Source organism: Anabrus simplex, chromosome 3, assembly GCF_040414725.1.
Source record: "Anabrus simplex isolate iqAnaSimp1 chromosome 3, ASM4041472v1, whole genome shotgun sequence".
Lineage (NCBI taxonomy): Eukaryota > Metazoa > Arthropoda > Insecta > Orthoptera > Tettigoniidae > Anabrus > Anabrus simplex.
In genome coordinates this window covers 235,384,486-235,408,615 of record NC_090267.1, presented here as the reverse complement: position 1 = coordinate 235,408,615, position 24,130 = coordinate 235,384,486, and the positions used below count along the sequence as shown (strand labels likewise).

The window sequence follows — 24,130 nt, the reverse complement described above, 5'->3', positions numbered from 1 at the left end:
ACAGTAAAATGTGACAGTTTATCTGCTATAGTTATTTCTAAGATATTTATGGTAGCTTTTGATCATCTAATTCAATGATAGTTTACTTTAAATGCTAGCATTTTCAGAAAATGCGTTTCCTAAAGAAACTCCCCTTTTCTTCCATGCAATCCCAAGGTGAATCCTATTGTATTTTATCTCCTCCTTCGTATTTCGTTTTAAATCTCATACATATGATATGCATGAAAACCAGTTTTTGTAATATCTTCAGTTTTTAGCTTTAAATTTTATATTCTAGCTTCAGAATATGTTTTTTTCTTTTACGAGACTACTCTTTTGATCTTCACGGCTCCTTATTTCAATTTAGTGTTCTATTGTTCTCTCTGTTGACTTACACAATTTAAAAATAGTACATTTATCTCGGTCACGGCCACTATGATTCCTATTGCTCGTATCATTTGACTTGTATTTTTCTGCCGTTTGATGTACGAACATTTTAGCGTTATTCACGGCAAATGACGACTTTTAAATTCCATATTTTAGTAATCAGGACGGTGAAAATGGCACTTCATTCATTCATATCCTAAAGGCAAGGCCTTGTCGCTGCAACCACATTTGTCTCTCACCTGCTGAGCGTTTCAGATCAACATATTTTTTCAAATTCAGCCTGTCCATCACGGAATCCAGATACTTCTTCCTCGGTCTTCCTCTTCCCTTCTTACCCAGAACTTTTCCTTCCATCAGAGTCGTGAGGAATGTGTTATGTCGAAGTGTGTGGCCAAGGAATTTGGTTTTCCTCTTTTCTACAGTGTTGATCAATTCCCTTGTTTCGTTTATTTCCTTAAGGACCCTATTGTTTGACTTTTTCTCTGTCCAACTAATTTTCAGCATCCTCCATATCCACATTTCCATTGCTTCCAGGCGTTTTATATCCTGTTTTGCTAAGACCCATGTTTCGCAACCATACAACAAAATGCTCCACACAAACATTTTGGCAAATTCTTTCCTAATTTTAATGTTAACGTTCCTGCTTGTCAAAAGCTGTTTCTTGTTACTGAAGGCTTGTTTAGCCAGAGCAATCCTCCTCCTGATTCCTGTGGTGCACCTGTTGTCCTGAGTGATAATGCTTCCCAAGTAGCAAAATTTATTTACTTGTTGTACTTTTTCATCGCATACCTTAATGTTTATTGGTATTTCCTCAGTTGATTTCTTGACAACTAATACTTTTGTTTTCGAGGTGTTCAGTTTCAATTTTGATTCTTGTAGTGTTGATGTTAGAACTCGTAGCATTTTACTTATTTCCCTCTCTGAATCTGCAATTAATGCAGTGTCATCGGCAAACCTTATACAGTGGATTTGTTGTCCGTTAATTTTGATTCCTTTGGTTTTCTGCTTAAGTTTTGATATGGCCTCCTCAATGAACATGTTGAACAAAATGGAGATAGCGCACAACCTTGTCTCACTCCCCTTCTAATGGATGCTGTCTTAACATTACCATTGATTTCTATTGTTGTGCTTTGATTTTTGTACAGGAGTAAAATGAGTCTTCTGTCCCTCCAGTCCAGTCCTAAATTCTTCATGTTCCTAAAGAGTTGTTTCCAGTTTACTTTGTCAAAGGCTTTCTCTATATCCACAAATGCAATGTATGTTTTCCTGTTAACACTTAGTCTTCTTTCTAGAATAGTTCTTAATGCTAGAAGAGCTTCTCTTGTTCTCTTCCCTGTTGTAAAACCAAACTGATCCTGGGATGTATATTGTTCAATTTTCTTTTTAATCCTGTTTTTAATTACATTAAGCAGTATTTTGGATGCGTGCGATAGCAGTGTTAGTGTTCTATAGTTGGAACAGTCAGTAGCATTTCCTATCTTTGGTAAGGTAACTGTCTTACTTTTAGTAAAGTCTCCAGGGATTTCACCATTGTAATAGCATTTTGCAATGATGTTATACAGTTGTTGTTTCATTCTTCCTCCTATTCCCTTGAGAAGTTCTGCTGGTATGTCGTCCAGTCCGGTTGCTTTCTTGTCCTTTAATTGTTTTAGTGCTTGGTCAAATTCTTCCCATGTGATTATTGGGCCTATATTGTCTTCTTCTACCATCTGTTCAGGTTCAAGATAGTCTTGAATTGCCATTACTTCTTCATCCCAGTACAGGTCTTCAAGATATTCCTTCCAGCGTTGTGCGATATCTTCACTATCGATAAGTACTTGCCCATTCTCATCCTTTATAACTGAACTTCTTGTTTTGGGTTTATATTGAAGTGATTTGGTCATGCCATATGCTCTATCTGTTCTTCCACCTATTATATCATTCTCTATAATTGCGTAATTTCCTTCATCCATACTTCTTTTGCCCCCCTACATTTTGTCACAATGAGATTCTTTGTTTTTCTGTACTGATCTTGGCTTAATGCTGTGTTTATCTTCCTATACTGATTTCGTTTCTGAATAAGGTCTAATATCTCTTGAGTAATCCATGGTTTTCTTGGCTCTAGTCTTCTATTACCTAAAGTTCTATGTGCTATCTCAGAGATTCCTTGTTTCATCATTTCCCAGTCCATCTCACAATTATTATATTCCATGAATGCATTCGTATCCTCTGCATATTTCTGTTTAATTTGTTTGTTTTGCAATCTGTTTAAATCCCATCTGATTTTCTTCCTTCTGATTATCTTTTTGAGTCTGAAATTGCATTTTGCCATCACAAGTGTGTGATCACTGTCCATTTCAGTGCCAGGATAGCTGTGGCTTGATTTGATTTGATTTCTATACCTAGCTTTAACTAATATGAAATCAATTTGGTATCTTTGCATGTCTCTGGGACTTTTCCAGGTATATCGTCTTCTCAGAGGCACTTCAAACATGGTGTTAGTTAGTACCATATCATACTGTTCGCAAAAATCTAGTAGCCTTTCACCTCGGTTGTTTCTCTTTCCCTGTCCAAATCTCCCTATCCCCATTCTGTCTGGTTTTGAGCCAACCACAGCATTGAAATCTCCCATAATCACCAGATTTTCCTTGTCATCAATTAGTTTTAGTAGCTCATCAAGACACTCATACAGCTCTTAAACCTCATTTTCATTACTGTTCGATGTTGGAAAGTACACTTGTATAATGGTCATATCCCTAGGTTTTGCTTTGATCTTCACCATCAGTATTCTGTCATTTACATGATAGATGTTCTCGATATTCTTTGCCCAGTTCTTCCCAAGAATTAGTCCCACACCGCATTGACCAGGTATTGTTCCTCCGCTATAGATGATCCTAAATGCATCACTAATGAAATCACCATTTCCTTGCCATCGTGTTTCACAAAGTCCTAAAATATCAATATTATTAACTTCCATCACTCTTTTTACCTCTTCTAACTTCCCTGGTGTCATTAGTGTTCTGACATTCCACGTTGCGATTCTCATCTGTTTTTTCTGTCCTTTGCAAGGATTTCGCTGACTAACGACCTGGGAAGCCTTGCAAGTCTGTCTTCCGCTGCCGGATCTTGAGTTCCGAAGCACAATATATAATTATGTTTGTATAACGTTTACTTTGTGTAGGAGAACCTAGCAGTAATGATTGTGCAACATTGGAAAGCAGTGATTTTATCACTGAAGACGGTTGATGTCTGTCAAAAGTGTTGCAGCGGGTGTCTTGGAAACCTGGAGTACAGTGGGGAAGTGTATGCTGAAGATTGTAATTCATCAATGTGGATGAACTTGCGAGATCGCTATTTTGCTCTGTACTGGGTTCAGAATCATTGTAACTATATAAATCATCTACATCATCATTGTCCAACTTGTTCAATATATCGCCCAGACTATCTGCACTAAGTGTTTTACTGATCGATTTACTTCTAGTGACTTAAAGGAAACTCACAGCACTGCACACTTAGATACACAGTTTGTGTGCGAGATTGACAATGACTTTGTCACCCTACAAAACACACTTGACGTACCCATATGGGGTCGCGCCAGAACAGGAATTGACGAATGAAAGGTGGACTATATACGTACTTAAATAGACGGCCAACAGATGGCATGAAGAGACTTTACACAGCTTCCAAACACACACTTACTGCGCACCCAAGTGGATTCGCACAGTTCTAGATTTTGAACAAATGTACGACCCCATATGGGGACGTGAAGTTCTAAAACTTGACTACTCTCACATATGATATAGATGTTGATTCCCATAGGGAATCTGAAATATTTGTTCCAAATGGGTAAATTTATATTACCAATATAAATAGTCCGTTATTGGACATTATAAATTTTCAGCTAACTCATTCCTCATTTGCCCCCGTCTGGGCTCATCAGTTGGTTGGTACCTAGCACACCTATGAAGATGCATGGCTAGTGCATACCACGGAGACCACTGCGTAGGCCAATTTGAGCCACCGGCAGTGCCAATGCATTATGAGAGACTTTGTCTCATTACCAAAACTTGATGCCTGCTTGGCCATCGGATGATATAGATGTTGATTCCCACAGGGAACTCTCATGTACCCAAATGGGGTCGCTTGGCACTCAACGTGTTAATTTAATAATTATTATTGTATTCACACTATCTATAGATCTCGTAGTTTCTTGTATGTGAGTAGTACTGCAATGACTATTCTCTAACGTTGTTCACAACCAAATCAAATGAAGGTAATGAAGCTGCATATTAATCCCTGTCACTAGGCAGAGGGAATGGTTGATGAACAAAATGTTGCCACCAATGATTTGCAAAACAATAGACCAGAGATGTTTTAAGAATTTAAACAAATCTTGGATTTCAGCTTACAGTTTAGATATCTTTGAAGTCCTTCAATAGTGGGTGTAAGGGGTAGGTTGTCCTACTCAAATATCAACCTCACCTGCACGTGGTGCACCCTGCTTTCGACTGACGAGGCTCTGGCGACCGAGTGACTCCCGGGATAAGGAGTCCCCCTCTGCTATGCCAACGGCTCGCTATGAAGGCGGATGGTCTGGCAGGGGCTGGGGTACTCTCTTGCCGTTGAGGTGGGAAACCACCTCTAAAGGCAGAAGAACCGTATATGGTTAACGGCATAGAAAGTCCTCAACGGCGGACCAGGCGTAGGGACAACTAAAACTTCCCTGGCGGCTGGGAAGGCAAATGAAAGCTGCAGCAGTCTTGGAGCCTCCAGTTGTCGTAACTCTTATGCCGCTGGGGACAGGTTCCGTGTCTTTCAAGAAATGTGTGATTATTGATGTGCAGCAGCATTCCCACACTAAAAAATATCACACAGAGGCGTCTTTTGAAGAACTCAGCACATACACTACAAGTCCTGCGGCGATCGGGGAGTTGTGACGGGAGCAGGATTGTGTAGTCTGGGAGCTCCTGGTGACAAACTGGCACGTAGGTGACGAATGTGTGATCGCCGTTTTTGCTTGAGGAGAGGCTGTAAAGCAACTCGTGTGCTGCATTCATGACTGAGCAGGCCTATTCAGGAACCACTCTGCTCACCCTGAATGAAGAGGGGGCTATAAAAGATGCCCTAAACATAGTCAGCCTCAACACATCCCAACTGGGAAACCGCGTCCAGAGGGTACACCGTAAGCGGTCAGAAGAAAATAAAGATGAATTTTGTAACCTGGAACATCCGTACTCTAATGGATAATGATACAGCTAATTGGTCAGAAAGGAGAACAGCTATCGTGGTTCGTGAACCAAAAAGATTTAACATTGATATTGCAGCACTGAGTGAAACTAGAAGGCCTGATGAAGGACAAATTAAAGAACAAGGAGGTGGATACACTTTCTTGTGGAAAGGTAAAAGCATTCATGAGCCCCGCATTCATTTTATTGGTTTTGCCATTGCAAATGAACTTGTCCCCCACCTTGATGAACTTCCTTCTGGCTTAAATGAAAGACTCATGAGCTTATGCCTCAATCTTACCACAGTCAACAAGTTACAGTAATTAGTGCCTATGCCCTGACCCTCACTTGTGAAGAAGATGAAAAAGAAGCATACTATTGCCAACTTCACATACTTCTAACGAGAATACCCCAAGGTGACGAAATCACTCTCTTGGGCGACTTCAATGCGCGAGTTGGTAGAGACTCAACGCTATGGCCCAAAGTAATTGGAAAAGAGGGAGTAGGGAATTGCAACTGTAATGGAACCCTTATGCTCACAAAGTGCTCAGAGCACAATGTAGTTATCACTAATACACTCTTCAGACAAAAGGATAAATTTAAAACATCATGGCAACATCCACGGTCAAAACACTGGCATCTAATTGATTACATAATTGTATGCGCCCGAGACCAACGTGATGTGATAATCACAAAGGCTCTAACAAGTGCTGACGACTGCTGGACGGACCACCGACTTATACGGCCTATGATGACCCTTCACATCCACGTGCAGCGAAGGAAACAGAGAAAACTTACGAAACCTAAAATGAACACAGACCGTCTCAAGGATCATAGCACTAAAGCAAAATTTCAACAACTCTTACGTGATAAGCTGCCGGATGAATATCCTGAAAGCACTGAAGAACACTGGGTAACACCGAAGATCGCAATACTGTCAGCTGGTGAAGAATCGGTAGGACACTTTAGGGTCAAACACCAAGACTGGTTTGATGATAATGACCAAGAAATTCATACTCTAATAGACAAAAAGAGAGCAGCACACCAAGCTTGGCAGATCAGTCCTACTTCACTCTCTAACAAACGAGAATATCAAGAAGTGAAAGCAGATGTTCAGAGGAAAACCCGTGTTCTGAAAAACAGTTGGTGGACGATGGATTCTCAAGAAATGCAACATCTAGCAGAAACTAACAATACTAGAGCATTTTTCAGTATGATAAAAACCGTATATGGCCAAACAGCTCAAGGATTAAACCCTCTTAAATGTAGGGATGGTTCTACTCTTTTAAAAGACAGCAATTCCATTAATGCACGCTGGAAAGAACATTTCCATGAACTGCTGAACAAGGATCCAGAGATCAACATAGTAGAAATCTTGAAAATTCCACAAAAACCTACAAAATCTCACCTTGGCGAAGTTCATTCGTTACAAGAAGTTGAAAATGCTATTAAACAGCTCAAAAATAATAAAGCTGCCTGATCAGATGGAATTCCTGCTGAATTTGTCAAGGAAGGTGGACAAATTCTTGCTGAACATACACTAATGCTCATAGTCAAAATATGGAACACTGAAACAATACCTCCTGATCTCAGAGATGCTCTGATAGTTACAATCTTCAAAAAAGGAGATAGAACTGACTGTGGTAACTACTGTGGAATTACCCTTCTGTCTATTGCTGGGAAAATACTCGCTCGAATTCTGTTCAACTGCCTGATGCCTCTCGCTGAAGACTGCTCACCTGAAAGTCAGTGTGGATTTCAATCCATTCGCAGCACAACAGATATGATTTTCTGTGTTAGACAAATGCAGGAGAAATGCAAAGAACAACATCTACCTCTGTACATGGCATTCATAGACCTTGCCAAAGCCTTTGATTCGGTTAAAATAGATGCCCTGTGGAAGATCCTAGGAAGTACATATATATTCTTAGTTTGCTGCATGATAATATGAAGGGCATGGTTCTTGTCAACGATAACCCTGGTGAAAATTTTGAAATCACAGCAGGTGTGAAGCAAGGTTGTGTGATAGCTCCCACTCTGTTTTCAATATTTGTTGGGACTATACTTCAACTTGTTGATGGGAAACTACCAGAAGGCATAGAAATTGAATACAGGACTGATGGAGGTTCATTCAGTCTCAGTAGACTACGAGCCAAGACCAAAAATTCCCCTACATCCATCATTGAACTTCAGTATGCTGATGACAATGTTGTTCTTGCAAACTCTGAACAAGATTTACAAGCAATCTTAAATGCATTTGATGAAGCCTATACAAGTATTGGCCTAAGCCTTAACATCCAAAAGATGCAGATCCTGTACCAGCCTGCACCCAATTCCACCTCCGTATGTCCTACAATCACAGTCCAAGGCAAAGTTCTGAAGAACATAGAACATTTCCCATACCTTGGCAGCCATCTCTCAGCAAATGCAAATCTTAATGATGAGATTCAACACCTTCTCAAATGTGCTAGTATGGCTTTTGGTCGTCTTCGGGTAAGGGTCTTTGATAATCATAATATCAGCACTCAGACCAAGCTTTATGTGTACAAAGCTACCATTATACCATCTCTTACATATGGAGGCGAAATGTGGATTACGTACAGGAGGCACATACGATGCCTGGAAAAATACCATCAGCGTTGCCTGAGAAGGATCCTGAGGGTGAAATGGGAAGATTGATGCACTACATCAGTGTTCTGGAAGAAGCTAACTCCACTAGCATTGAGGCCATGATTATCAAGCACCAACTTCGCTGGACAGGCCACATCGTTCGCATGCCTAAATTCTGTCTCCCAAAACAAATTACATACTCCCAGCTAAAGGATGGTCATAGAAAACTTGGAAGACCAGAGAAGCATTACAAAGATGTGCTAAAAACCAACATGGAAAAGTGTCAAATAAAAACTAACAACTGGGAAACTATGGCACGTAACCGCACAGTCTAGCATCACAATGTCTGGGAAGGAACTCTGCGCTTTGAGCAAGAAAGGCGGAGAACAGAAATTGACAAGCTCAATGCAAGAAAACAACGTAAGCTCGTGAAGAAAAACCAAACTACACAGCCAATACCTAACAGAACAAATGTGTGTCAAAAATGTGGAAAAATCTGCGGTTCTAGGATTGGCCTCTACAGTCACTTAAGATCTCACAAAAACTAAGTTCTACCGGGCGAGCTGGCCTTGCGCATAGAGGCGCGCGGCTGTGAGCTTGCATCCGGGAGATAGTAGGTTCGAATCCCACTATCAGCGGCCCTGAAGATGGTTTTCCGTGGTTTCTCATTTTCACACCAGGCAAATGCTGGGGCTGTACCTTAATTAACACATTGCTGACCGGATGCTTGAGCTTGTCACATACCCTGTGGACCGGACAATTTTCTACTAAGCATACTAGGGTGCACTTGATTATAAAAATGTACATAAATATTAAACCAGTCAATATTTTATCTTTAAAGTTGGTATGGGTACTTTTCAATGCCCCTAGTAGTAGTCGATCTGCCTTTACAAAACCATCTTCAGCGTCAATTCCTAACACATCATTAATGTTTACATGGTTGTCGTCGTCAGAATCACTTGAATAAATAAGTACACTAGGTAAATTACGGCGTGTAGAGGCTTGAATATCACTTCCACAATCACTCTCACATTCAGTTTCCACTAATTCATTAGACTATTTCCATTTAAACGATCATCGGCATATAATTCTTCTAAAATATCGTCGTCAGCTAACACCGAATTCCGCGGGCGCTCCATCTTGTCATTGACTGAACCGGCAGAAAGAAAGTCGACGTTTCGAAACTAAATCAAAGAATAAAAGAGGCCGTGAATAAAAGAAAAGTGGCAGATATACATCTACGACTTATCCTACTCAATGTGCACGTCCGAAATAGTTCAAGATATGGTCAAGAGATGTCACAGGAAGACCGAAAACAATGTCGTGAATAAAACCGAGATTTCTCGGGGCCCGTCACCTACCGCTGGCGAGCGTACTACGAGATTTCTCGGGGCCCGTCACCCATGTGTTAAGGCCACGGCCGCTTCCTTCCAACTCCTAGGCCTTTCCTATCCCATCGTCGCCGTAAGACCTATCTGTGTCGGTGCGACGTAAAGCCCCTAGCGAAAAAAAAAAAACTAAGTTCTTCAGGAAGACAATCGTACTCGTTTACGAGGGATAGCCCATCAGTACTGCAACATGCACATGGCCAGAGTTGTTTGACACCCAGGTTGTTCGAGATAGGGTACAGGTTGGGTCATGTTTTTAATGTAGATGTAAGAGATTTATGCATTGCCTTAGTCCAGAAACCAGAAACCAATATGATTGCAAAGAGGGACTATTCACTGAAAGTTGTTGGGAAGCGATCCATGGGATGATAACAGTCAACCATGGGTCAATATGCTACACGACGACACATGGAAATAAATTATTCTCCAACGTTGTCCACAACCAAACCAAATGAAGATAATGAAGCTGGGTATTAATCCCTGTCACTGGGCAGAGGGAACGGTTGATGAACAAAATGTTTGCCACCAATGATTTGCAAAACAATAGACCAGAGTTGTTTTTAGAATTTCAAAAAATCTTGGATTTCAGTTTACAGTTTAGATTTCTTTGAAGTCCTTCAATAGTGGGCTCACGGAGAATTGCTGTTTTCACATGCGACCGTCTTCTGCTGTACTTACATCCATGTTGGAACAAGGCTAAACATACACTAATTGTGTTGGGCGCTGATACCCACAGGCATGATCTGTTGGCGGTCTGCAGTAGCATATGCCACCGGGTTTCCAGTGTAGTAGCTGCCTTACCATGCCATGATGTTTGGACGATGTAATACTGTTGCCAAGACTTAAACAACCAATGTATTTAGTTGTTTACTTATAACTGCCAGACAAGTGCAAGAAATACTGAACGAGTGGCTACGTGGTTTTGGTTACGTAACTATCAGCTTGCATTTGGGATGTTTGAACCCCATTCTCGGCAGCTCTGAAGGAGGCTTCCTGTGGTTTCCCAATTTCACACCAGGGAAATTCAGTTTCAAAGCAGACTCTTCTGACTTTTATATTAAGTACTATAACAAATACTGTACATGACCTTGCCATAATATATTTAGCTTTCCATTTAGAAAATCAGCTTAATTTGTTAGCAGCTGTCATCAGTTCTGATGATGTGTAAGTAGTCATCAATTCTGTTCCAATTATTTGATTATTGAAATCAAAGTTGATTAACTGGAGGAACATCATCTCTAAATATGCTTGTAAATATATTAATACATACTTCACCCTTATCTCTTAAATTATGAATCAACATACTTATTTTTCAGCCAAGCAATACAACTGATTCTTCAGGTTGATGTGTATATACAGTAGCCATCGCCATTAACATTTGAATCTATATTTAATATTGATTTATTAATCGTGCCTGGTAATCTGTAATTAGGAGCATAATGCGTTGTACGTCTGTACGGTACGGTGGTTAACAGAAGAATATTTTATGTGTAATTTAATTTAGCTTTCTTTGTTCGGAAGCTCATATAGTCACAGTTAACGCCCTCAACTTTGTGATCAGCATCAGTGATTGCATTATATACCACATATTCAAGATCTCTAACAGTGTCAAAAATATCATAATAACTTGTTTGTCAGCTAAATCATATTTGTAACTCAGCATAGTTTTCTGTAGTAGAATATTGGTTTAGTCATCTTTGCCTCAAAGAGAAGTGTTACACAGCTTAATTAACGTATCCACACAGACGCACAGAATTACTGTCAGTTGGTACAATTAATTTTATTCACATATATATACACAAATTAACACACACTTTACCCTAATCACCATATTACTACATAACACTTCACTTTGAGACTATCAACAAAGCCGACATTATTAAAAACAACTGCCAACACAGCGCATAGAGTTTACAACCTTGGAACACAAATAAAACAGTTGACTGCGTTCAGGCATGTCACTTCAATATGGAGACTGCGTTTTACCGCATGTCACGAAGTCGCAAGTGTATTCCTTGCTACACCATAACTCATCAAACAATAACTTCCAGACAATAACTGACTTCACTGTCCAGATCGCCTCTTTATATATATCCTGGCCAGGTTTCCAGAAAGATATATTACCAAAAAAACCTACCTTCTTGAATATTCTAGAGTGCGTAACACATAGATTACAATGTACAGAATATTCTCAAACGTTCTAGTGCTTTATCACCATTCTGGAAATTACAGTGTGTTTCACAATTACAGATTACCATTTATATATATAGGTAAGAATAAATTATAATACTAATTTACAGGTATTTACATTAACTGATATAAATGTCAATATACAGTGCCTCTTTCATGACATAACCTCAAAAACAGCGCGATCATATCGTCCGTACTTATAACTTAATTAAGTAAATAATACTAAATGGATGTAAACACTTCAAAGCTATAATAATAATAATAATAATAATAATAATAATAATAATAATAATAATAATAATAATAATAATAATAATAATAATAATAACAATAATGATAATTGAGCTCAAAATCTAAGTTAGTTACACATGGGTGAGGGAATATTGTTTTCAAGTTATACCTGTTATCGCACTTGCTTCAATATCCCCCCCATAACTTGAAAAAATTTCCACACTTGGTCACACTCATCGACGTTGCCTTGGAGGAAGGTTGTATCTTCTTTTTTCCTTGATGTCGCTGGAAGTGCTCTCTTCCTCCTCTTGACCAGCATGTGCCGTGTCGGGGGTCGGTGTTGCCTCGCTGCCAGCCTCTTCCTCGATAGTCGTTGTGTTCTCCTAACGTCGTTGTGTTCTCCTAACGATGACTAGATGGTGCTGTGTCATTCGTAGCCTCTCCTCCAGGCTTATTCTGTATGCGCAGCAATTGGGTGACTTGCCGCAACTCCTTGACGGGAGGGTTGGTCTTCAGTAAATAGGCCCAGCTGTTTATCTACCTCGATGGGACCAACCCACTTAGGTGCAAGACCTGCTTGAAACCCTCCAATCTTATTACTGACTGGGTGGTTACGTCACAGTACTTGTTGGCCTGGTAGGAAGATCTGCATCTCTTCGACATCTTGAGCTTTGGCCTGGGTAAGGGATTTCTTCTTGACCAAAGGTTGCTTCTCCTTGATGTTCTGCTGCTGCTGCTACTCTGATAGGGAAACAGCTGCATCATCTTCCATGTAATACACAACACCTTCTCACGCTACTTGCTCTTACCACAACACCCCCCTGACCCACCTTAAACTACTCTCCTTACTCCCTTACCCCCTCTTATCCCCTACCTATATTCAATTTTCGGTTCTTACTTCCTCTTGTATTTCATGACAAGGCTAAATTAAATGTCAACCTCATAATAATACCTTACCATTTTCACTTTTCTATTTCTTATTTCTTTCCTTTCCTTAGATATCAAAAAATCCATATCAGTACTAATAGTCTCATATTCTAAGAGTTTTTATATATACCACTATCCTCCTTTTGAAGTACTAAAACAAAATTATATCATTTGTTACCTAGCAACCAAAATTTTATTCCTTGAATAACAACAATTGTGAACTATACTACATCTTTTTAACCTCAAGATCAGCAAGAGTGCTCAAGAATCTCTACATGAACTTCTATTTTTAATTCAAGAAAAGTGTCATAAGTGCTACCATTGTGTTCTTGCCATTTTTTGTGTAGGCTGATGATGACATGGACAGATGTCGAAACCGGTCCCTTAATAAATTAAATATGTTGCTACATTGATTCGTGCAACAGTGTTATTGTATTGAAAAGGTTGAACATTTTTCCTTTTTTAACATTGTTACTATTTGTTCAATACGGATCAGTTATGAAGTTTTTAACTTTAAATGGTGGACGAATCTTCCAGTCTCCAATGCCGTACAGCTCTCGACCAAGAAACAGCTCTGCTGAGGAATAGCCGGTGACACGGTTGATGCAGGGCAGGGCAAAGAGTGACTGCGGTATCTGACGGTCCCACAGTCGATGTTCTTTGTCTATCAGGTGGACTTTTAGCATCCTTTTCAGTTCCTGGTGCCGTCGGATTTGTCCTTGGGTTGTAGATAGGAGTGGTCCATTGCTCCACATCCCATTCTGTCATAATTTGCTGCCACTTCCTCGAAGTGAACTGACTCCCGTTGTCTGACAGAATGCACCGTGCATAACCGTAGCTGCTGAACACCTCGTCTTGTAGCAGGCTGGTGATGCGTCCTGTCATGGCTTCAGGTATTGGAAAGGCCTCAGCCCATCTTGAGAAGAGGTCAGTGATTACTTGGAGTCTTGTTTTACCCTGTGGTGTTCTAGGGTAAGGACCATCAAGTTCAGGGCTATGACCTCCCTCGGGTGTTGTGGCCGTCTTCCTCGTTGGCTGAAATCTGCCTTCCGGTTGCTCGCTTTGGTGCAGGCACAGATGTAGCACCCCTTCGCATAATCCAGGATGTCTTTCCGCGTGTTGACCCAGAAGAATCTTCGTCGGATGGACTGATATGTCTCTTCGCCTCCTGGCTGTCCAGCTTCCATGCTGTCGTGGAACTTCTCGAGGATGTCTGTCGTGTGCTGTCTGGGGATCACCATTACTACAGGCATGTTGGAGAGGTGCGACCTGTACATCAAGAGTCCTCCGTCAACCAGGAAGTTATTGTAGCACATCTTGAATTCCCTCGGGACAAGTCGACTATCGGTGTTCTGTCTCCTAATCCACTGCGTCCTACAGGGCTTGTCTTGTTCCTGCCACTATTTGATCACTCCCAGATCAAGTTCCTTCTAGATGGTCATAAGGGCAGGTTCCTTAGGTTCACTCTTGAATTTTTGTGGGAACTCCCTCTCGACAATTGTGCTCCTAGCTCCAGGTTCCATCGCCGGGTGTCTAGACTAGCTGTGCTCCTATGTTCGTCAGTCCTGGGACGTGACACACATCAAAATCAAATTCTATGATTAACAGAGCCCGTCGCATCAATTTAGATTTTGAGCCAAAGACCGAGTTCAACCATTTGAGAGCTGCGTTATCGATGTAGAGATGGAACTTTCTTCCCTCCAGGTAACCTCTGAATTTGCCCATGGCTCATACCATGGCCAAGGCTTCCTTCTCGGTAGTACAGTAGTGTTGTTCGGTGGGAGATAGCTTCGTGCCAGCATATTCGATGATGACCCTTCCACTGTCACTCCTCTCTGGAATAACACTGCTCCTAAGCCGGAGTCGCTGGCGTCCGTCTGCAGGCACATCTTCCATTGAGGGTCGGGATGGGCTAGACTGGAAGCGTTGCATATCGCAGCCTTAATACCTTGGAATACTGCCTCTTCCTTGCTGGTCCATCGGAACGGGCTGTTGTTATGGAGTAGATCGGTGAGTGGTATTGCCTTCTCTTCAAAGTGTGGCACAAAGCTGCTATACCATCCACACAAGCTAAGGAACTGCTGTACTTGTTGCTTGGTCCACGGGCATTCAGCTTCTTCGATAGCTCGATTCTACTCCGGTTGCCTTTGTAAGCCTTCAGAGGTTAGGACATGGCCAAGGTATTCTATGCGGGACTGGGTGAAGTGGCTCTTCCAGTAGGCAAGCCAGTCCATGAATCTTCATTCGTTCCAGTACTTTCCTCAGATGTACATGGTGTTCTTGAAAATTCTGGCAGTAATGTCGAGATACACTTGGCGAAAATCTCTGACATATCCTAATAATACCTTATCCATCAGTCGCATGAAGGTGGCAGGATCATTCTTCATTTCAAAGGGCATTACTGCAAACAGGTACAATCCTCTCGGTGTCATGAAAGCGGTCAGTGGTCTAGAACTTTCTTCGACCTCCACTTGCCAGTATCTGGAGTTGAGATTCAGCGTGCTGAAAATTCTAGACCCACTTAACTTGTTTCAGTGAGTCTTTCAGGCCAGGCATGGGGTATGCATCACTAACGGTCTTCTTGTTCAACCTGTGGAAGTCGACACACAGTCGATACTCCCCATTCTTCTTTGGTAGGATGATAGGTGAAGCCCAACAGGATGTAGAGATGTGGACGGTTCGATGAGACCTTGCCCTTCCATCTCTTGAATCTTGTGGATGACGAAGTTGTGCTTATCTGGATTGATTGGATATGGACTTTGCTTGATGGGTGAGGAAGCACTGCATTCAGTGGTGTGTGTTATCGTGCTAGTCCGTCCTATTTTATTGGTGATAACTTCCGGAAAGTCCTTCAAGGTGTGTCTCAGCTCCTCTTCTTCACTCAGTCAAAGATGTGTTAACTGGATATCTCCCAGGTTTACGTTGACTTCCGTATCCTTGCGAGTCCGGAGATTTCCATCATGCCAGACGACCCTCAGACATCTGTCTTTTCCCAAAAGGACTTCATGAGCTGCATAGTCTAGGATCACCTTGTATTCCACCAGAATGTCATGACCTAATATGATGTCCAGTATCAGGTTCTGAATCACTGCAACAATTACAATAGGCATGTTCGGTTGTGAGTTAACGTATCCACACAGATGCACATGAGATGCTGTCAGTTGGTACAATTAATTTTATTCACATATATATACAAATTAACACACACTTTACCTTAATCACCGTATCGCAACAGAACACTTCATTTCGAGACAATCAACAAAGCTGCCATTATTAAAAACAACTGCCAAGACAGCGCATAGAGGTTACAACCTTGGAACACAAATAAAACAGTTCACTGCATACAAGCATATCACTTCAATATGGAGACTGCGTTTTACCACATATCACGAAGTCACAAGTGTATTCCTTGCTGCACCATAACTCGTCAGTCAATAACTTCCAAACAATAACTGACTTCACTGTCCAGATCGCCTCTATATATATCCTGGCAGGTTTCCAGAAAGATACATTACCAAAAAGACTACCTTCTTGAATATTCTAGAGTGCGTAACACATAGATTACAATGTGTAGAATATTTTCAAACGTTTTAGTGCCTTATTACCCTTCTGGAAGTTAGTGTGTTTCACAATCATGGATTACCATTTTTATTTTTTTATTTATTTATATATATATATAGGTAAGAATAAATTTTAATATTAATTTACAGGTATTTATATTAACTGATATAAATGTCAATATACAGTGCATCTATCATGACATAACCTCAAAGACAGCGCGATCATATCGTCCGTACATATAACTTAATTATGTAAATAATACTAATACTAAATGGATGTAAACGCTTCATAGCTGTACATACAATAATAATAATCGTAAAATAATAATAATAATAATAATAATAATAATAATAATAATAACAACAGTAATATTCAAGCTCGATATCTACATTAGTTAACCATGGGTGAGAGAATCTTGTTTTCAAGTTATACCTGTTATCGCACTTGCGTCATACTAAAGAAATGCATCATACTGCAACACTGCAGAGTACTCAGGTGTTAGGCAAGTGTGGTACAAAATAAGTCATCGTCCTGAGAGTTGATAGTAATGATTAGCCCATGATACATGATTTTATTTGTTAGTCTTCTCTGGTTTGCCAATATTTATGATTTATGCTGATTGCGAACCAAGAACAAATTATCCTCTACCTCAGTTACTGAACTCCTGTATACAGACAACGCTCTTTTCTAGCCAGTATAGAGGATAACTAGTAAACTATTTCAAAAGCATTTAGCCAGGCATATACTAGTGTCGCCTTGGAACTTAACTTTAACAAAACACAAGTTCTTTATCAACCTGCACCATACTCCAATGAGACAGCTCCTCTTACCTTGACCGGTGCTGAGACTCTGGACAATATTGAACACCTTCCTTCCCTTGGCACTCGTTTCTTGGCGAATGTTACAATACAGTGTTGCCAACTTATATTTTCAAGATCCGCTAAATACTACTAAAAATCCGCTAAAATTCCGCCAAGAAATCCGATCTTAAATAATGAGCAATAAAAATGAGCAGTAATAATAATAATAATAATAATAAATAATAATAATAATAATAATAATAATAATAATAATAATAATAATAATAATAATAATAATAATAATAATAATAATAAATGTCTGCACTGACCTGTTCTGTGAGTTTCACTGGGATTCACATCCCTGCCTGTGAGCTGACGAGCTAAAACTTGTAGGACCGAGCTCGATAGCTGCAGTCGCTTAAGTGCGGCCAGTATCCTGTATTCGGGAGATAGTAGGTTCGAACTCCACTTTCGGCAGCCCTGAAGATGGTTTTCTGTGGTTTCCCATTTTCACACCAGGCAAATGCTGGAGCTGTACCTTAACCCATTAATGCCCAGAAAATTTTTTTTCCTACTTTAATGATATTTTCATTAATTTGTGATGGTTAGGGTATATGAAATGGGAAAATAACACAATATTTTCAAACAAGAATTTATTTTACGCGATATTTGCCAATACCATATGGTATCACTGGGCGGTTACACTGCTATCATTGTACAGGGTACAATAAATTGTTAATATTGTTCCAACCTGTTGACACAGCTCACCGAGTATGGTATGTAGCAAAACATGTTACGCATAAGCCTACATTACACTTCAGACACATTGTTCTGCCGAATGACTTGCACCCTTCATTGGCACATCTTCTCCTATTGCAGTTTGCAACGAAGTGATTGAGTCCATCAAATCTCAAAGCTGGCACTGTATTTCGGGCAACACTTACTCTCCCAGGAATCTTTTGTGGGACACCATAGCGTTTTAGATACACTTTAACAACTTCTCTACGGAAGTCAAGTTGTGATGTGCCTTTGTGATTCTTGCGGTAAAGGAACCATGCGTTCACAATGGCGATATCCAACAGCCAAGTGAAAATAGGCCAGTACCATTTTTTTGCACGAATACTGACACGGTATTGACCAACACCCTGGTCCATTATGTCTGTTCCTCCCATACCAGGGTTATATTTTGCGATACAGTCTGGACGAGGAACCATAACATTTTTCTTGTCTTTCTGGGAATATCTCTTCACATTTCCTACTGGAGCCACTCCAGTACTGTTAGAGACAATGGTGACAACAGCATTATCCTTCCATCGTACAAAAGCAATACCATTGTTGCGTTCAATAGTGTGATGAAACTTCCCGCGGGGCTCTTTAGAGAAAGCTTTCTTGTCTGGCAAGGGGCATGACTTGGGTATGCAATTTTCTCTTATTGTACCAATTGCGCCATATCCTAAATGCCTGAGATAACTGAATAGATTTATTCCTGTGAATAAATTGTCCATATGAATGTTGTACGGAATAAGTTTATTAGGCAGTTCATCCAGCATAAGCACTAACGGAGATGCAGCTTTGCCAAATAGTCTGTCATAGTCACTGTCACCACGCAGGTTTTTGCCCTGATACAGGTCAAAGTCTATCAAATATCCATCACTTGTGTTTAGGCACCACATTTTGTAGCCAAACCTTATAGATTTACCGCGTATAAATTGTTTACAACCATGGTGTCCATAGTACCTAATCATTGATTCATCATACGACAATGGCACAGTTGGAACAAAATTAGTTAGGCATTTTTTCTTTATTCTGTCCATCAGTGGTCGCATCTTCCACATCTTGTCTTCAACATTTGGTTTTGTGTTGTCCGCACAGTGGAGAAATTTCTGTATCTGAAGAAAGCAATTTCTCCTCATTGAATTGCTTACAAGGACATTGTTAACATCTTCACTAGTTTCCCAGTACATCCTCTTTGAAGGCAAAGGATTGTACCCACTTAGAAACAAAATAGCAAAGAAGCATCGCAGTTCGGGCACTGTTATTTCAGGGTTGGTTTCATTTTGGTACTGTGCATAACGCTTACACTCTTCAGCAAGGTATTCTAGTGTTTCATCATCAAAAAACAATTCAAATAAATCAACACAGGACATATTTGAATAGGTTGTGTAGTCAGGAGGAGGGCAGGGAACATCAACACGTTCTAAGTCACCGTCAATCCATTCATAAATAGGTGGGTTGGCTAATCTTTCTAGAATCCACTCAGGAGCTTGTTTTTCAGGTTGTTGTTGTGGTGGTGGTTGCCGCTGCTGCTGCTGCTGCTGTTGTTGATTTTTCTCCATAGGCAGCATGGATGGTGAGAAAGTACTAGAGGAAATATCAAGGGGTTCATAATCTGCTCCAATACGTACGTTGTTTGCTAAGCGTATTTCAGCTGCAGCACGCAGCTGACGTCCAGTTAGGTTATGAACCATTCCTCCCTCATCTTCATTGGCTGAATCTTCATCTGTGTCAACATTACCATCCGGTGGTTCAATGAAAATATCCTCAGTCTGATGTCCTAACTCATCGTCTGCTTCCAATATATCCATCACTTCTGATAAGGTCAGTCCACCCCTGGAATAATAAAAGATAAACAAATATGTAATCGACTACATTTAGCACATAAGTAATCTTCGAATGTACGATATAATATTTTAAAAATTACTGTATCAACGGCTTGATATCATAAACGCCCAGTGATACCATATGGTATCAAGCACTTAGAGGCATTGCTGTGTTGTCACAAATAACATTGTTGAAATTCAAATGTTACAGAAGGTTTCTTTGATTCATCGTCAATGTTATAATATACTGATTAGAAAGGAATAATAGATAATAAGAGCAATATTATACTTACACATATCGAACGTCCATGATTTTCACTCCAGAGAATCACACCTGAATTCATGCAAGCGCTCCCGCCAACAAACCACTCGTAAGTGTCGGAAGCTTCTTCAGGTGCATGCGTCACTTCAAGCCAAAGAACGTATAAAGCTCCAACTAAACCCCTCTTGCGACTCAAGCCAGTACCAGCTCAGTTAAACTTCTACTGTCTCCTGATACCATATGGTATCAGTGGGCGCTAATGGGTTAATTAAGGCCACGGCCGCTTCCTTCCCATTCCTAGGCCTTTCCTGTCCCATCGTCGCCATAAGACCTATCTGTGTCGGCGCGACGTAAAGCAACTGGCAAAACTTGTAGGCGATTTAGTGCCGGGTGCAAACTAGGTGAATCCCCTACCTCAAGGGCACACACAAAACAGGCCAGTTAATTAAACGGCCTTTCTTCATAGCATAAAAATAAATGCTACTCTCTTACAGTTTCATTATCTGTCGTCATTCGTCAAATAAAAAGTAAGTATCCTTTCCCCACTCATTACAAATTTATGATACCATGATCTCATAACATCATATCCAAATAACACGTTTTTCTCATGTGATTACTAGCTCCTGATAAAAAAAAATACAGAATAGCTTGGAGACAGACTGGAGTACAAATTTTTTTTAAAACGTAAAATTGATAAAACATTAAATTCCGCTATAATAAATCTAGAATTCCGCCAAAAATTCCACTGTCCGCTAAATGATATTTTTCTCCGCCGACAGTCTTCTAATTCCGCCAAATTTAGCTGAAAATCCGCTAAGTTGGTAACTCTATTACAATAGCTGAAATACAATATCACCTCATCTCTTTAAAAGGGTCTTTGATGACCATAACCTGTGTTCTGGCTAAGGTATAGGTTTACAGTGTGACTGTGACTGCAACAAGAATTGTTAGGGTAATGATTGAATTTGGTTCCCATTGTTCTTTCACACTGAAGAAAACTTGTGTTCTAAATAAATATAACTTGGAACGTTTAAGATGCCAGTCTACTTCTTGAGGAAATGTTAGAATACCATATAATGTACAGAATGATATTTTATTGGTTAAAGCCATTCTGTAGAATATCGGCACTGAATGAGAATTTACTCCAGTACATTTATTTCCAAATCTCATTAGTATTAGTGGATCGTGTGGAGGGGGCATGATAGCTAGTGGCATAGTCACCAACTTCTCGCCAAGGCTGCTGTGGTTTAAATTTCGGCCAGTATGTTTGGGATTTTTGGAATGAAAAGCCATGGATGGCTCTCTGGATTCTATATGAGGAAAAAAAAAAAAAAAAAAATTAAAAATTTGTTTAGTTCAAGGTTTTTGTAATCAGGGTGACAGAAATACATTTCATTGAAGTGGATTTCAACATTTTTCAAATGTTGTACCCCTGTGGATGGGAGTGTGGCTTGGTGACCAATGGGCTGTTAGCTGAGTCGGGGATTGCTTCCACTTTTGCCAGTCTCCTTGCGTTCATCTTTCCTGTTACCTTCCTTTGTCAATTCTTATTCTCTTTTGGCCCCAGAGTTATTAGGTTAGGTTTGCAAAGCTTAGAGAGCTTCATTTTATAATTTCCCTTCAGGGCCTTTCCCTTTCTTTTGCCAATACCTTCATTATTTGAAAGATCAGACTTCCTTTTTCCCAGTGATTATTGGTAAGGGTGATCTCTTGTACTTCCTCTTGAAATAATGATCACATATTCATTTATAAGTTGCCTGTTCCAGTTAAATTGCATATGACTATATTTCCGAAGGCCTAAAATTTAGAAATGAGTTCTATGTAAGGTACAAACATATTTTTCTCTCTTTTTTTGTTTCAGTTCTCCTGGTGAGGTGGTTCATATGTGGAAAAATAATTGGAGAACTTAATTTGATCTGAACTTAAGGGTCTGTGATGTAGGATTTCTTTTTTCTTATACCCTATTTTAATCTTTTCTTTCAGATCTCCAAGAGGAGTTAAAGTTACCATCTCGTGTGTTTGTGGAGATGCGTCCTCGATACATGGAAGCATGGTGTCGAGTGCAGGCTGCTTCTCAGAATCCATGTCTGCGCACACTTTTACCTTTACAAAGGCGGTTAACATCACTTTTGGCCTTCTTGCAGCAGAGGTGGCGCCCTAGCCACGTGAAGCATGTATCCTTTCATTCTTATGTGTTTCTGTAAGAATTCAAATAAGTTTGTCCTGTTAGTGTTACTGTATATTAATGAAAAGAGTAGTGATTTTAACAAATCGAGAAAATGTATATTATATGAAAAGAAATATGAGCTGAGTCGGTGTAGCAGTCTATAGCAGACGAGAGAGATCTATATTTTAAGAACATAATTTTGAGCCAAGACTCAGAATTAGAGTAAACTCTGAAGAATTTACTTATTTTTAGATGAATCTAGTTCTTTATGAACAAAATTATAATTAACAACTTTGGGTTTGTTTGTTTGTTTGTTTGTTTGTTTGTTTGTTTATTTGTTTGTTTGTCCTACCCTTGGCCTGTTTCTCTACGGAGTCAGGTATGAGGTGAGATGAATCTGTCATGGTGGGATTTTATGACCGGATGCCCTTCCTGACCCCAACCTTATCAGAGGACTTAATGACAGGAAATGAATGACGTTGATATATGATAGTAGGAAGGGAGAGGGTGAAACACAGTGCTGGCACATAGCCTACTCCTGTCGAATAGCTCCAAGGGGTCTGCTCAAGGCCTAACGTCCCTATCCGACTGATGAATAACCATCAACAGTGTCATATGCCTTCACTCCACATGAACACTGCAGAGAGGTTTGGAATTAAATCCAGGCTTTTGATATGCAACATACTGATAAATTGTATACCACCATCTCCCTTACCCTGCCAGCCAACATTCTGATGGCAATTTTTTTTTTTGACCAACAGGACTTGAACCGGCTAACCATGGTGTCAGACCGTTTAAACTTCAACACCTTAACGATCGTAGCCACCGGGTGGGCTGATTGACAACTTTGGGTGATGTGAATAAAACCCAGTGGAAATTCATGAGCGGGCGCTTGCTAAGTACCTGATATTGTGATTGCAAACAAACTTCTGCTCCATATTTCAGGTTTATAAAGATGATGTGTGCGGACAGAGCAGACACATGTGTGGGCAAAGCAGCCACTACATGCGTTTCCTACTTGCAACACATCCCATCCCCGTGCTAAACACACCTGCTCACAAAGTTCAGTGATCGGGTATTCGGCTCCCTCTTCTGATGTCAATCCGGTCTTGAACTGGGCCCCTATTTTCTCCTCGAGTTTTGTAGACTGGGCCTCGATGTTTCTGTTGAGTTTTCCAAACTGACCCTCGGATATCCTCCTCGAGCTTTGCAACCTTGGCCTCGATGTTTTTGACCAGGGCGTGAATGAAGGAAGTTAAATGTTTAAGCATCACCACGGTCCTCTGTTCGTTCTTCATTTTCGAGTCCAATAGATTCTAATAGTCTTGTTCATGGTCGTCAATTATGGCATCCACAAAGATGCACATGAAATGCTGTCAGTTGGTACAATTAATTTATTCACATGTATTTACAAAACTCACACATAACCTCAATCACTGTTGTCAAAAACAAAACATTCACATCACAAATCGCCATTTAAGGACAACTGCCAACCGCTGCACATCGAGATGACAACATTGAAACACAAACAAAATGGTTGACTGCTGAAAAGAAAGTTATGTTACAAAATATAATTTCGTGAAAATTCTAGAGTGCGTAATACACAGTTTACAATGGATGGAATATTCTCAATCGTACTCGTGCCTATTACCATTCTTGAAGCTACAGTGTGTTTCACAATTATGGATTACAATTTATATATACAGGTAAGAATAAATTATAATATTAATTTACAGGTATTTACATTAACGGAACTGATATAAATGTGTATGCACATGACATAACCTCACACACAATATGATCATTCGACTACGTAAATAATAA

The 24,130-nt window shown here is 40.1% G+C and overlaps 1 protein-coding gene across 1 annotated transcript in view; it reads left to right on the top strand.

The window, feature by feature from the left end:
• crm (cramped chromatin regulator) overlaps nucleotides 1-24,130 on the top strand; it is a 350,810-nt gene that overhangs the window by 65,624 nt on the left and 261,056 nt on the right. The window contains exon 5 of the mRNA XM_068226835.1: nucleotides 22,123-22,313. Coding sequence (XP_068082936.1) covers nucleotides 22,123-22,313 — 191 coding nt within the window. The remainder of the gene's footprint in view (nucleotides 1-22,122; nucleotides 22,314-24,130) is intronic.